At 43.0% G+C, this 12,709-nt stretch overlaps 1 protein-coding gene across 4 annotated transcripts in view; it reads right to left on the minus strand.

Moving 5' to 3' along the window:
• Window positions 1-5,494: 5,494 nt before the first annotated feature.
• Window positions 5,495-12,709, minus strand: part of lingo2b (leucine rich repeat and Ig domain containing 2b) — a 42,212-nt gene continuing 34,997 nt past the window's right edge. For 3 of the 4 annotated variants that reach the window (XM_039787056.1, XM_039787059.1, XM_039787060.1), the window contains exon 2: window positions 5,495-9,089. In XM_039787056.1, coding sequence (XP_039642990.1) covers window positions 7,178-9,046 — 1,869 coding nt within the window. In that variant the 5' untranslated portion in view covers window positions 9,047-9,089 and the 3' untranslated portion in view covers window positions 5,495-7,177. Of the gene's footprint in view, window positions 9,090-11,568; window positions 11,845-12,709 lie in introns of those variants that run through there. The other variant, XM_039787057.1, reaches the window with a different exon arrangement.

Consider the following 12,709-nt stretch of genomic DNA (forward strand, 5'->3'; position numbering starts at 1 on the left):
AGCACCTAGCTTTGCTTTTCTTCCTCTGTGATTTAGCATCTGCGGGAGGGAAACGGGGCAGGGAGTCATAACTCACAAATTAATCATTTATAATCATTCGTCACACTTGTTGGCTAACTGCAGTGCAACAGTATTAACTGTTAAGATAAACCGATATGTAAATGACATGTTTCTCTTTATCCTTCAAAATAAAGTTATCGATCTGGGGTTTTATAGGAGCAATACCACAGTGCTGCTGAGTATAGGGCAGCTTGAACACTCAGCCGCGTACAGGGTTAGTGTTCACACGCGTGGCAAGTGAAGCCCAGAGGACATCTCTGATATGGCTGTAATTCTCCATGGCCTCAGCACAAATCACACTGCATACCTTCAGGCACCCAGCTGTAATTCTTAATACACATGTAACTCTCTACAGGGAGGTTACATAAGCTCCTGGCCCAGCCTCACATAGTCTCGCATTGCCAGACCTTCCTCCACAGCGCTGCGGAGGAGGGTCTGGCTAGTCCACACAACATTCCGGGATGGGAGAAAAACGTGCTCTGGTTTTTTGGCATTTCTTTAAACCAATCCCAATCGTCTTGGGTCACGGTGCCTCTGCAAAATAGCCTCGCGGAAGGAACTGGTTTTGGTGGAACGTGTGTACATTCAAAAGTTGTTTTAGTCGTGCAACAGAAAACTCAGATTGGACAGAAAGTGGAAGGTAACGGACATCCGGCCAAAAAGAAGGATCATCCGGCGGAATTTCCGGCGGCACCGGAGCAGTCCCGGAAGTAAAACGTCGTGGATATAGACTAAGTCTTACACAACTCAGGGGAGAAGTCTGTAAAATTACGTCACCTTCAACATTTTCTACCCCCAGAGGTTTAGACGACGTATCAATTCAATCCACACCCAAGGGGTCGACTACTGATGCAATGGGATTCTTTTCTGTTATTGCTCTCATCTTTCACACTGCACCTCTTGCTGACACTTGCCACAAGCTGCGTTTTAATGGGGCAGTTCCACAGAGATGAGAGGAGTGGTGCTCGACTTTGACCAGAGCAGGATTAAATGGAGAGCTGCTGGTAAGTGCGGTTTCACCATCACTGACAAAAGATAGTAAAATTCACTCCTCTCCAGCATGGAACATAATTACCGTACATTTCCACAGAGAAGAAAATAGCGTAAAAAGTGTGTTTACATGTATTTATGTGCATTTTCAGTTGAGTGGAAATGCTGGAAATTAATAAAATTAAATGTGATAATGAGTGCAATGAAACAGATGTAGTGAATCAATTATGATTTTTGAATATCTGTCACTCAATCTTTCTCTTGGAGGACTGTAACATTCCTCATACATAAAACAAAGAAATATTTCCATCAGGTTTTCAACATAGTTTCCACCGCCTGAGGCTTGAAGTTTGTTAATTATGTCGCTGCACCCTCTTCTGCAATTGTTTTATGCCACCCGACTGGAGAATTAATGCCACTTGCCGGTTTTCGTGATCTGGCCTACATTTGCACATCAACAGTAGTGGATGGAAATGCATATTAATATGCATTTCCGCATATCAAGAAAATCTGATTTTCTTGATATGCGGTTCAAATTGGCACCAAATTTGAATGCAAACTGACTACAGATTAGCACTGTAAAAAAAACATCCAGCCCCACATTAGCCATCAAGTTACTACCAGACCAAGTAGCTGTAGTAGCAAAATCCTTGAGTGTAACTCAAAATTAAGCCAATGTGTGTAATATTGCTTCTAAATGTAACTTTTTATTTGAAGAATAATGTGTTATTTCCTCTTTCAAAAAGTCACATAAAAGCCTCGTGAATGTTTTCATCTTCATGAAAACATCAGATACTTGCTTCATTCTGTTATTCACTTCTGCAGAGATATAATTTAGTATCTGTGGATGCTTCAGATGAAGAACATTTCCAACGCTGCGGAAAATGCTAAGCTGCAACTTTAGGAGCTGTAAACACAACTATAAATCTGGGGCTCCATCTGTTATTACACCATTAAGCGTATGATTACTTCTGCTCTGAACACGGGCCATTTTTTTTTTTAAATATGGCACCAAAAACTATCAGCGAAGTAAGTTTCCAAATAATTCTTAATTTCTTAGTCGTATGCGAAGTGATAGCTCAATAACTGGAATAGTTAACCTCATGTAGTTTGTATCAGGGGAGATGAGAAGAGTGATTAATGTACCCACTGTATCTGTAGTAATGTACTGTAAATGCAAAGAAGGCTGTGTTGATGGATGGTCTGAGGAGAATTAGATCAACTACGTGGCTACAGCGCAGCAGCTTTTATTACAACATTACAACACCAGCACCATCAAAACCAACAGGCTATAACATTACACTTTTACAGCTCCTTACTGAGGTGCCTTCTGGGGTCCTGTGTGGCATGAACTTGCAGGCCGGCTCGATTAGCAACTGACCTTTCATTATCATCTGTCCATCATCAGCCAGCCTCAGGCCACTGGGAAGAGCCCCTACTCCAAACTCCAATATTTTTTATGGATTCGGGTTGCTGTGTCGCATACTTCAGAACAGCACAGACATCTGGAGCAAACAGACAGTGAAATGATTGGTAACACAAGTAAGGCAGGGGAAGTCTGGTAATTGGTGATAAAGCCTGTTGTTGAATAAGATAACGAATTCAAATGTGAGATTTCATGTGTACATTGTCACACTAGGGATACAAATAACAACAACCAAAGTTAAAGTTTGTAATAATACATATAACTATACACTATATCAATAGGTACTATTTTTCGAGTTTCACACACAAATGCTAATTTGCTGCTTTGGGACTGTGAAAGGATTTGATGACAGTGAATCCTGATTGGTGAAAAGAGCAAGTATTATTTCTCATATGAAAAACTGTTTTAACTTTAGCATAATATGTTGTGTTCTTGAAGGACCCAATTGCTCATTGCTAGAAGCTGATTGAAAAAAGGGTGTATTCAGGACCTTTAACATTTTTTCAATTGGAGAATGTAAATTCCTCCCTCCAATCAGTCAGCTACCGTCAGCTCAGTTTTTGGGGAGGTAGTAAGCACTGAAGTAGAGTTGGCTTTCTTCCACAGAAAGATGATCTCATGAGATGGGTTGAACTTATAACCCCAACTGCAAAACTAGCCAACAGCATGGGAAAAAAAATCTTTTCATTTCAATCACTGGCCAACGGGTCAAAGATCCCACTTTAAGATGGCTCATTCACCCCCGGAAACCTAGATGTCTACTGTGACGAAGCTCCTCTTTAACGACCAAGCTAAACTCACACTAATGCAGCACCCAGGCTCACAGAATCTGGTTCACTTTGATTTATGCTCTTTGATGAGGCTGCATCTTCTTTATGAAGATCCTTTATGATGTGTGAAATTATTCATTTAGGGGTGCATGGCCCTGAGTGGGAACACCTCTACTTGAGAGCCACCAAACACTCCTCAACTGTTTTAATTCACTTTAAGTCCTGGCATCGTACATTTACTGCAATAGACGCTGGTTCAGGTTTTAATCACAGTCATAAAACTAAGCCAATAATATGGGGTTTCTTTGCCAGATCACTGACCAAGGGAATCTTTTACATTCTACTATAAATTACACTCTGTTTGAATAAGCTTGAATCATTAAAGAACAGATTCGTAAATCCTCCATCAAAGAGAGATACGATGTGAGGAATCGAGACGGTGATCTTTTCATTGCATTTCCTCTCCATTGTTTAAAAGGGAAACTACAATGACAATAATAAAAGCCTATTGGAGGGACTTTGATCTTGTCTTCATGATGCCATAACGGCATCCTAAATATTCCCTGTGAGCTTTCACACAAAAGAAAGAACTTCTTTTTACCATTAGCATGATAGCATGAAGTGCTGTCTGAATATGACACTTGCAGGATGCCAAATTATCATTTCCTTTAATCTGATCGTCAGGTGAGGCAGCTGAGAAGAACTCTTTATCAAGCGTAGCCTTCGGCCTTGGTGAGAATATATTGATATGACCATACACGCAGGGTTAAACCATAGTTACGTGCCAGGTCATGTAATGTGGTATGTTTCGCTTACAGGCTATTTGGGCTACATACAGCTCAAAGTGTCCCAATTCTGATGTTTTTCCTGTGTCCCAGTTTTGATGTTTTCTGATCGGTGTGAAGCTGCATGGAGTCACAGTTTTCCAATTCCCGACTGGACAACATGGGATCAGGGTCTGCATTGTCCAGCAGATTGAATATTAATATACAATCCAGAATTTGTCAGCACTGCCATGGCTCTGTTACTGTGGGAGAAGATGCACTAATTAGGCCCAAACCAGTAGACATACACTGTAAGTGAACTGTGGACAATAAGCAGGAGATTCCTTTTTGTTAACAGAGTCTACAGCCATGAAGCACTGTGAGGCTACTTAGGCACAGTGGTGCTTTGAGCTGCATGCTAACGTCAGCATGTTAACATGCTCACAGTGACAAAATTAACATGTTGATGCAGGTGTAAAGTTTGTCCACCATCCTAAGCCCTTTTCACACATGCACTGCAACACTGAACTTATCTAGAAATGACTCAAGGAAGCTGTATGTGAGAATGTGAATGTAGTTGGACCAGACATTAAAAGGACTTTACCTTGCCAGCTCCCTAGTACAAAGTTTGTCTAATGTCCGATTAAGCCCATTTATGAGGAATAGAGCAGGGCACTGTCTGGAGAATTCACAGTGAGCGTGGGCGTGTTGATGTTGTTTCTATCACGCGGGCAGGCTGGCACGAAACTAGAAGTATACAAACATCTGAGAGTGAAGAACAAGGGTGATTTGCACGAAGACGCCAACGACAATGTCTAACTGGGGAGATGACGGGATTCGGGAACTTCTGTCACTAAGGGCCGACGCCAAAATCGTCAGACTTATTCAAGGAACGGCAAGAGACTTGACTGTTTATGACCAAATTACGAACCGGCTACGTGATAGCGTTGTAGTCCGTGTCATGTTCTGCCCCCTGCACGCTCTACCCAGGCGCCACCGCTTGTCTAAACCAAATGGAGTATTTCCAGCAGATGGGGACACATCTGATACGAACGATATCTTGTTGTTTACTACATGTGTGAAAGGGCAACTGTCAGAAAAATCTGGTCCAGACGTTGTCCGGAGTTCATATGAGAACACATCAGATAAGAGCAGTAATTTGGCCTTGAAGGCCTATAATGTGGACATCAGTGGCTGCTTTGAAGGCATCAGCCAATTTTTCAGTCACTATGTTTTTATTGTTGTGTATGTATGCTATTCACCATGTTGGGTACTGTACACTTTTCCTGTTGTGAGTGTGTAATGAATCCAGTGTTCAAGCTTGACTAGTGCATTAACAGCCAACTGGTAGACAGCGTCTGGACAGGAGGCACAGACTGAGCTGTCAAAATAGCCTGCAGAGATGCAAGAAGGATCCAGTAATATACAAATAACATTGCCCATGCAATATTATACTGACCATACGAGTAAAAATGACATAAAGGTTGAATAGTTACAACATAATGTTTACTATATGACATGATGTAAATAGCAAAATAAAGCTGGAAAAAGTCATTACTGATCAATACAATACTCAGTGACAGAGAGATATGGGTTAGAGGAACATTTTAAAATATTACAACTGATATCATTTAGGGAATAGGATTCATAGAAAAGGACTTAAAAGGAAATATGTTAACATCACTGTTAAGTCCGTAAACAAAATTTCAACTACTGGAAACTCCAATTTTAGGGGTATGATTGAGATTTATTTCCATTTGAAAATATACCCATAAATTTGTCATGTGAAAACAATTATACAACCTTGAACATTTTATCACAACAGGATCACACAAGTTAACACCCACATCCCTGCATTACAAATAATTGCCCTTTAGTTGTTTCTTTTTTCTTTACATTTAAAACATTTTCAACAAAAAAACTAAACAATACAAGATTCCGCTACAACTTTCAAATTGCCATCTATTAAATACCCACAACCCCATGGTGCCCTAGGGAAGAATCCGGACACACTAGTTTGAAGTGGTGCGATCAAAGAAAAATGTGAGAGGTGGGAAATTCAACCCATAAATCTGTGAAGCTCAACTTTGTCTTGTCCCAAAGAGGGTACTGGCCAGTAAATCTTTGCCATTATATCTGGCCACCGACTCTTTTATATCATATCAAGGGATTTGTCTGGCAGGAAAATCTGCCCATGATTTATTATGTTATAAAATGGGTTTAACATGCCATTTCTGTAGCTGGAAGCATTTTTTCAGAGTAATAACAACACTCACCACTGCTATTTCTCAGGAAAAATGTCTGGTAAGTGAGCTCTATGGTAAAGACAAACCTCAGACCTTACATTGTAACTGTACTGTCTCTGTGTGTGTTCAACGTTTCCTTGAGTTTAGAAAAATGTTGGAGTCATTCCAAGGGGAACAATGACCTATTTCAAAATGTATGCAGCATTTCTCTTGAATATAATAATTGTGATTTTGCATACAAACTTAGAGAATCCTCTCTTTTACTCAACAGTGACAATACCGTTGTTACAACGACCGAACAAGAACAAAGGCCTGGAAAAATGCTTTGGACCCTATCAATCCTTTTAATTGTTCTGTCCAACGAGAAAGGCAATGCGTGCACATGCACAAAGAAACGCACAAATGCAACATTCGCGCACTGATGCACTCTCACATACACGCGCACACATGAACACAACACACTACCTTTCATACTGCAGCTAAGATGGTTATTAGACGATTGAGTCCAGACATGTTGCAGCGATGATAGCTCTACTGCCACGCGAAGATGTCCCGTCACTCCCAGCGGCTCCCTCCTTCACCTTGATGTCACGCTGAATCGACAACATCATTACTCATCACATCACCACTGAAACACATGCCTAGTGCAGCACTATATCACTCCCATATTGATATGTTGGTTATAGTAATATATTCAATGTACTGTATAAGAACATTATTTCATATAAACACATCCACGGTTTTCACTTTTATATTCACATGCCCACTTTATCACTAGACCACCGTCATATTGACACCCACTATATTAGTACGTCACTTTCGTTTGTCACAATTCCACTGTGTCTTAGTAAAAAAAACAGCTGATATGTGTGCACTTTGTTGTAGACTTTGCTATCCTATTTGTCAGTCTGCATTGTTTTTTCAAATCATTTTCATGTTGACCCGTCGTGGGCCACTTGTTTCTGCCACGTCTGCTGACGCCCCGTTGGATTTGCGAGGGACATACTCAATATCAAAGTTGCTCTTATGGCGTCCTTTCCCTCGGCTCCACGCGAACAGAAGCAGGAAGCAGAAGATGACCACACCTAGGAAGGACAGGCAGCCCATGGCTGTAGATATAATGATAGTCTTAATGTCTATAGGGACTGTCATGTTGTACAGTACTGTCCCATTCCCCCACGTGCTGTTAGAATCTGTCAGATAGTTTGAGCTCCTGTTGCTATAGTGAGATCTGTCCCCAATGCCCAGGCTCTTCACGGCTAAAGAGGCTGACAGACTAGCTTTGCCAGCAGGGTTACTGGCAATACACAAGTACACCCCGCTGTCATGCAGCTCTGCTGTCTTGATCTCCAGGGTACCATCTTGTTGGACTTCTACCCTGCCACTGCTCTTCGTTGTGATGTTGCGTCGGTGAGGTGTAATCCAAATCACTGAGGGCCGAGGCGCTCCTTCTGCAACGCAGCTTAGGCGGGCCGGCTGACCCTCATCAGCCATCAGCAGCTGGGTCGTGTTGGGTCCAATCCGTGGTTTGGTGCAGGTCATGTATCTGGAGACCAGAGGCTCCTTGAGGTCACGGAGAGGTTTCCCCAAGAGGTGCTCTGGGGCGCTGCACTGTGGCTGCACATCCAGAATCTGCAGAGATGGGGGCTTATGGCTGTTGAGCAGCCAAAGCAATCTGCAGTCGCACACTAATGGGTTTCCACCCAGACAGAGTCTCTGGAGGCTGTCTGGCGAGGCAAACACTCCACTCTCCAGAGAGTCCAGGCGGTTCTCCGACACATCCAATAGTTGCAAAGATTTGAGGCCCATAAATGCAAAGGGCTCAATAGAAATCAGCTGAGCCCCTTGGAGGCGGAGCTCCAGCAGGTACGGGAGTTGGCCGAGCTCTCCCTGATGGATGTGCTGGATGCGGCAGTAGGACAAGTTGAGATGTGTGAGGTAGGGCAGGTTGCGCAGTGCTGCGCCGGGGAAGGCAGACAGGTTAGTGTTGGTTATGAACAACGTTGTGAGGTTGAGGCCATGCAGTGAGAGGGGAGGCAGTGTATCTAGCCAGGGCCAGTAATCAATCTCTAATCGGCGGAGACGAAATAACCTCTTAAAGGAGTAAGGCTTGAGAAAACTAATGCTCAGGTAGCGCATGCGCAGTTCGACGAGGCTGTGCAGATGTGCCAGAGCATCAGAAGGAACAACGGTCAGATTGGAACGTTCCAGAGTCAGACTTTGGAGTCCAAGTAATCCTGTAAAAGCCCGCTGAGAGATGAAAACCAATTCGTTATCACCCACCTCAAGGGACGTCAACCTGCGCAGATCTTGGAAGGCATGATCCAGGAGAACCACCAGTCGGTTGTGGCTGAGGTCAAGGCGGGTGAGGTTGGTCAGGCCTGACAGCACGCCGGCAGGAACCAGCTGAAGCAAGTTGCTGCGAAAGTTGAGTGAGCGGAGAGCAAGCTGAGAACGAAATGAGCCGGGCTCGACCACACTGATGAGGTTGTCGCTAAGGTCCAGGTCCTCCAGCTGGAGGAATGAAGTGAAGTTGTCTGGCGTGATGATACGTAGTTTGTTCTTACTGAGGTCCAGGATGCGCGTCTCAATGGGGATGCCTTCAGGGATGGTGGGCAGGCGCTTTCGGTGGCAACTAACCGACTTGCTTTGGGCAGAGCACTCACATCGGGCGGGGCAGCTCAGAGCCGGGCTGGCTAGGAGAAGCAGCAAGGCCCCGCCCAGGAAGAGGTGGCAGTGGTTCAGGGCTGGGTGTTGCATGTCTCTTTTACCCACGTTGCCCTCTGTCATGGCACAGCTTCTTGTTCATATAGAGCACCATCACGAACAAGCCCTGCAAGACACAAGACACGAACAAGAAATGTGTTAGAATACTCCACACTCAACTTAACTCAGACTGTCTTCACCTCTTTCTCCCCCCCCCCCCGCCGCCTTTTTACATTTTCAACCTTTTACACTTTATGTCTCTTTAAACTGCCAAGTCTTTTCTCCCTTAATGACCTGTCCCTTTTCCTGGCAAAGTGGATATAATGGAATTAAACTCACAGCAGGGCAAGACAGGGCAAGAGAAATATCAGCTGCAGAAAAATGTGAACGTTCATCAATGTGTTAGCACAAAAGGTTGCAGGCTAACTGGGGATGTTTCATGAGGATGGAAGATGTTTCAGCCCGATGGTGGGAAATTACCCTCGTTAGAGTGGAGTGAGGCTAAATGCCCATGCAGATTTCGTCTTGCTGCAAGTGTGTTACTGTGTATTTCGCATCAACAGTAATGGTGTGTGTTTCTGAGGGGGTGGACTATGTGGCAAGTGTTCAAACTAAAATACAAACTAAACAGGGAATGAAATGGCAGCTTGTATTTTGCTTCTCTAAGTGAATCCACAGAGTTTACCGCAGCTTTTACCAGGCATATATATTACACCGTGTAGTAATCAACATACTGAGTCATCTCACTGGCTCCTTGTTGTATTTCTTTACATGGAATGCACTTTACAGTTTCTATATTTGTCATTGAAATCTAAATGTAATTTTTTTTTTATGTAGAGAATGCATATTTCACCTATTTAAAGGTCCAATGTGAAGGAATTTCTCCCATCTAGCGTTAAGATCATATATCGCAATCAACTCTCTCGCGCCATGCAGTTCAAAGTACGTATTAGAGCTACGGTAGCCTTCACGCTTCAAAAAGCCGGTCTCTTGCTCTTTTCAATATCCTTTTTCTTTTTCTGGGCGAAGAAGAAGACTCCTGTTCCTGAAATTTGAATTTTGAATACGTGTGGTCCTCCATGTTTCCTTCTTCAAACTTGCCGGGGCCGGGAAGCTACGATACCCATTAGCAGCATTAGCAGCACCTTTGAGTTCATCATGTGACAGCAAAAACGCAAAAGGTGGTTGCAGTATGTCCTGTATGTCCCTTACCGGCTAAGGTATTTCAAGATGGCGCATGAATATGGAGCGTCTACCCCAGTTCATGCGAATGCAAATGTAAAATTTCAAGCCAAAATAAATACTTGGAGTTGATGGCGGTGGTAAATATTCATGAAAAAGGACAAGTTTGTGAACGGGCAACACAGATTTTGATAATGAACAACTAAACACGTTACACACTGGACCTTTAATAATCAATAAAAAAGCAAGCAGTGAGTGCAAGTAGTGTGAAAAATAACAGATGCATACATTTACATAATCGACACAACAGTGTCTATTTGCTTCATTGCTTTGATGCTCTATTAGTTTCTGTTTACTGCGTGTTATTGAAAATGACTGCTTCTTTATATTCTATATTTGTTGTATGACTTTTATTCCTGAAATGACCTGGCTTTTCCAAAGCTGGCTAAATCCCAGTATATACAGCATGGTAGAGTAACATCGCTGCAGCCAGTCACTGTGCTTGTCTCTGTAGCACACTCAGTCTCAGCTCATGATGATAAAAAGCATATTGGCATAGCAGCGCTTTCTGCTTTACAAAACAGGATAACTGCACTGTGTGTGAAAATCAATAAATAAAATGAAAATGACGCGTATTATTTTGTCTCTATAAGTTTAACGGTGTTTTTAGAATACGAGGAAATTAATCTATGAAGTTTGCAGTGATTCTTGACATATTTTGGATTGCTTTTGTGATTGTTTTGTTTTTGTTTTTCTGGTCATTTCTTCTTACATTTTCTTCACTTATTCAGTGAACCGTGGCTCCAATTCCAAGCCACAATAGTTTTTTTTTTTAGTTTTTTTTTTTTTATGGAAAGAGAAGATAACGGCCAGGTAATGAGGGCAAGAATCTATAAGTCAAACATGAAACAACATAAAACAGTATGCTCTCTGAGAGCCAAGCCTCCTCACGGCTTGGAAAGTCACAGACCTTGACAGAAAAAAAACACTTTCCAGCAGCCACAGGTTGTAGAATTGACAGATGGCTATGTAGACTGTGAGGCCGACCGTAATTGCCTCATTACCAGTAGTATCTGCATTCTGCTCATGGCAATCTTTGCCAATTAGGTGTGTAAAATGTAAGACACATCTGCGAGCGCTGGAAATTTGAGTGCACATCATAAAAGGCAAAGCAAAATGCTAGAAATATGAAAGGTGCTTTTTGAAAAGACTGTTGACTGCTTGCAGAGCTCTGTCAATCACTGCAAAGTAATCCAAGCCAATCAAATCCAGCCAAGGCGAGCAGATGACGAGCACGCAGACAGACACATACCTTTGCTTTGATAGTGAAGTGAGTAACATTCAGAAAATAGCCGAGATGAGGCTGAAGGAGCCGGAGAGCACACACGCACACGCTCACTCTGTCTCTTTCCCACAGCACTCACCCCACACCGCCCGGCTCAGCAGCTGCACTGCTCGCATCTCCATATCTCTCCTCTTTCTTCTTATCGCTGTTTTATCTCTCCGTCCTCCTGTTCACACATCTTCCACCTAACTCCTTTTCTCTCCCCCGGTCCTGCCTGGCCTGGCGAAAAGCCCCAGTCTGTTCATCAGTCCCTGCAGGCTGGGCTTTCATCGATCGCAGCGCAGAAACATCACATGCCAGGAATGTAGCCTTTAACAAAGAGCAGGCCGTTGCCACAGCAACTACAAACCCTTACTCCCATCCGCTCTATGTAGTGTGCCAATCACATTAATGAAAGAAGGAAGAAATAGAGTAAGGAGCTTGACATTTTTTTTTTTCATATTCCTTTGGTCTTCGCAGTACGAGAACACACAAATTGAATACATTCCTGGAAATTCTGTTTCATTGGTATAGCAGAGTCGAGTTTAAGGTGTTTCCAATCTCTCATTCTGGACGCCTTGCTATTTGTCGACCTGTCTTGTTGCCCATCAATCTGGTGCTCTGGTAACTATCTCTGTCTGTCTACCTTATTATCCGTCCACTAGCCTGCTTCTGTTTTTGTGTATTTATCTGTCTGCCTTTAGCCGTCAGCCTCTGTTCGTCTCTGCCTCTCTGCCTCTCTGTTTAATAATTACAGTCCAGTTGTCTGTTGCTGCAGTGGGGAACTGGTCTGGTGATGTGTTGGAGGAGAGTTGTGTGTCAGGCAGCACGCTGTCTCACCACGGCTCTGCTCAGAGAGTTGGTGCACACATGAAAACACGACAGCCTTCTAAGTTATTTAAGCTCATATCAGAGAAAAGAACATGCTAAAATGGCTATTGTTATTTGGACCTTTTTTGTTGCTGTGTCTGGAGTTAAACCTTAAAAGAAAGAAAGTTCAGCTTCTCTGACAGGCCACTGAAGACATCTAATTTCTTTAAAGGTCCAGTGTGTAACGTGTTTAGTTATTATCAAAATCTGTGTTGCCCGTTCATAAACTTGTCCTTTTTCATGAATATTTACCACCACCATCAATTCCAAGTATTCCTTTTGGCTTGAAATTTTACATTTGCATTCGCATGAACTGGGGTAGACGCTCCATATTCATGCGCCATCTTGAAATACCTTAGCCGGTAAGGGAC

This window comes from Perca fluviatilis, chromosome 20 (genome assembly GCF_010015445.1).
Source record: "Perca fluviatilis chromosome 20, GENO_Pfluv_1.0, whole genome shotgun sequence".
Classification (NCBI taxonomy): Eukaryota; Metazoa; Chordata; class Actinopteri; order Perciformes; family Percidae; genus Perca; species Perca fluviatilis.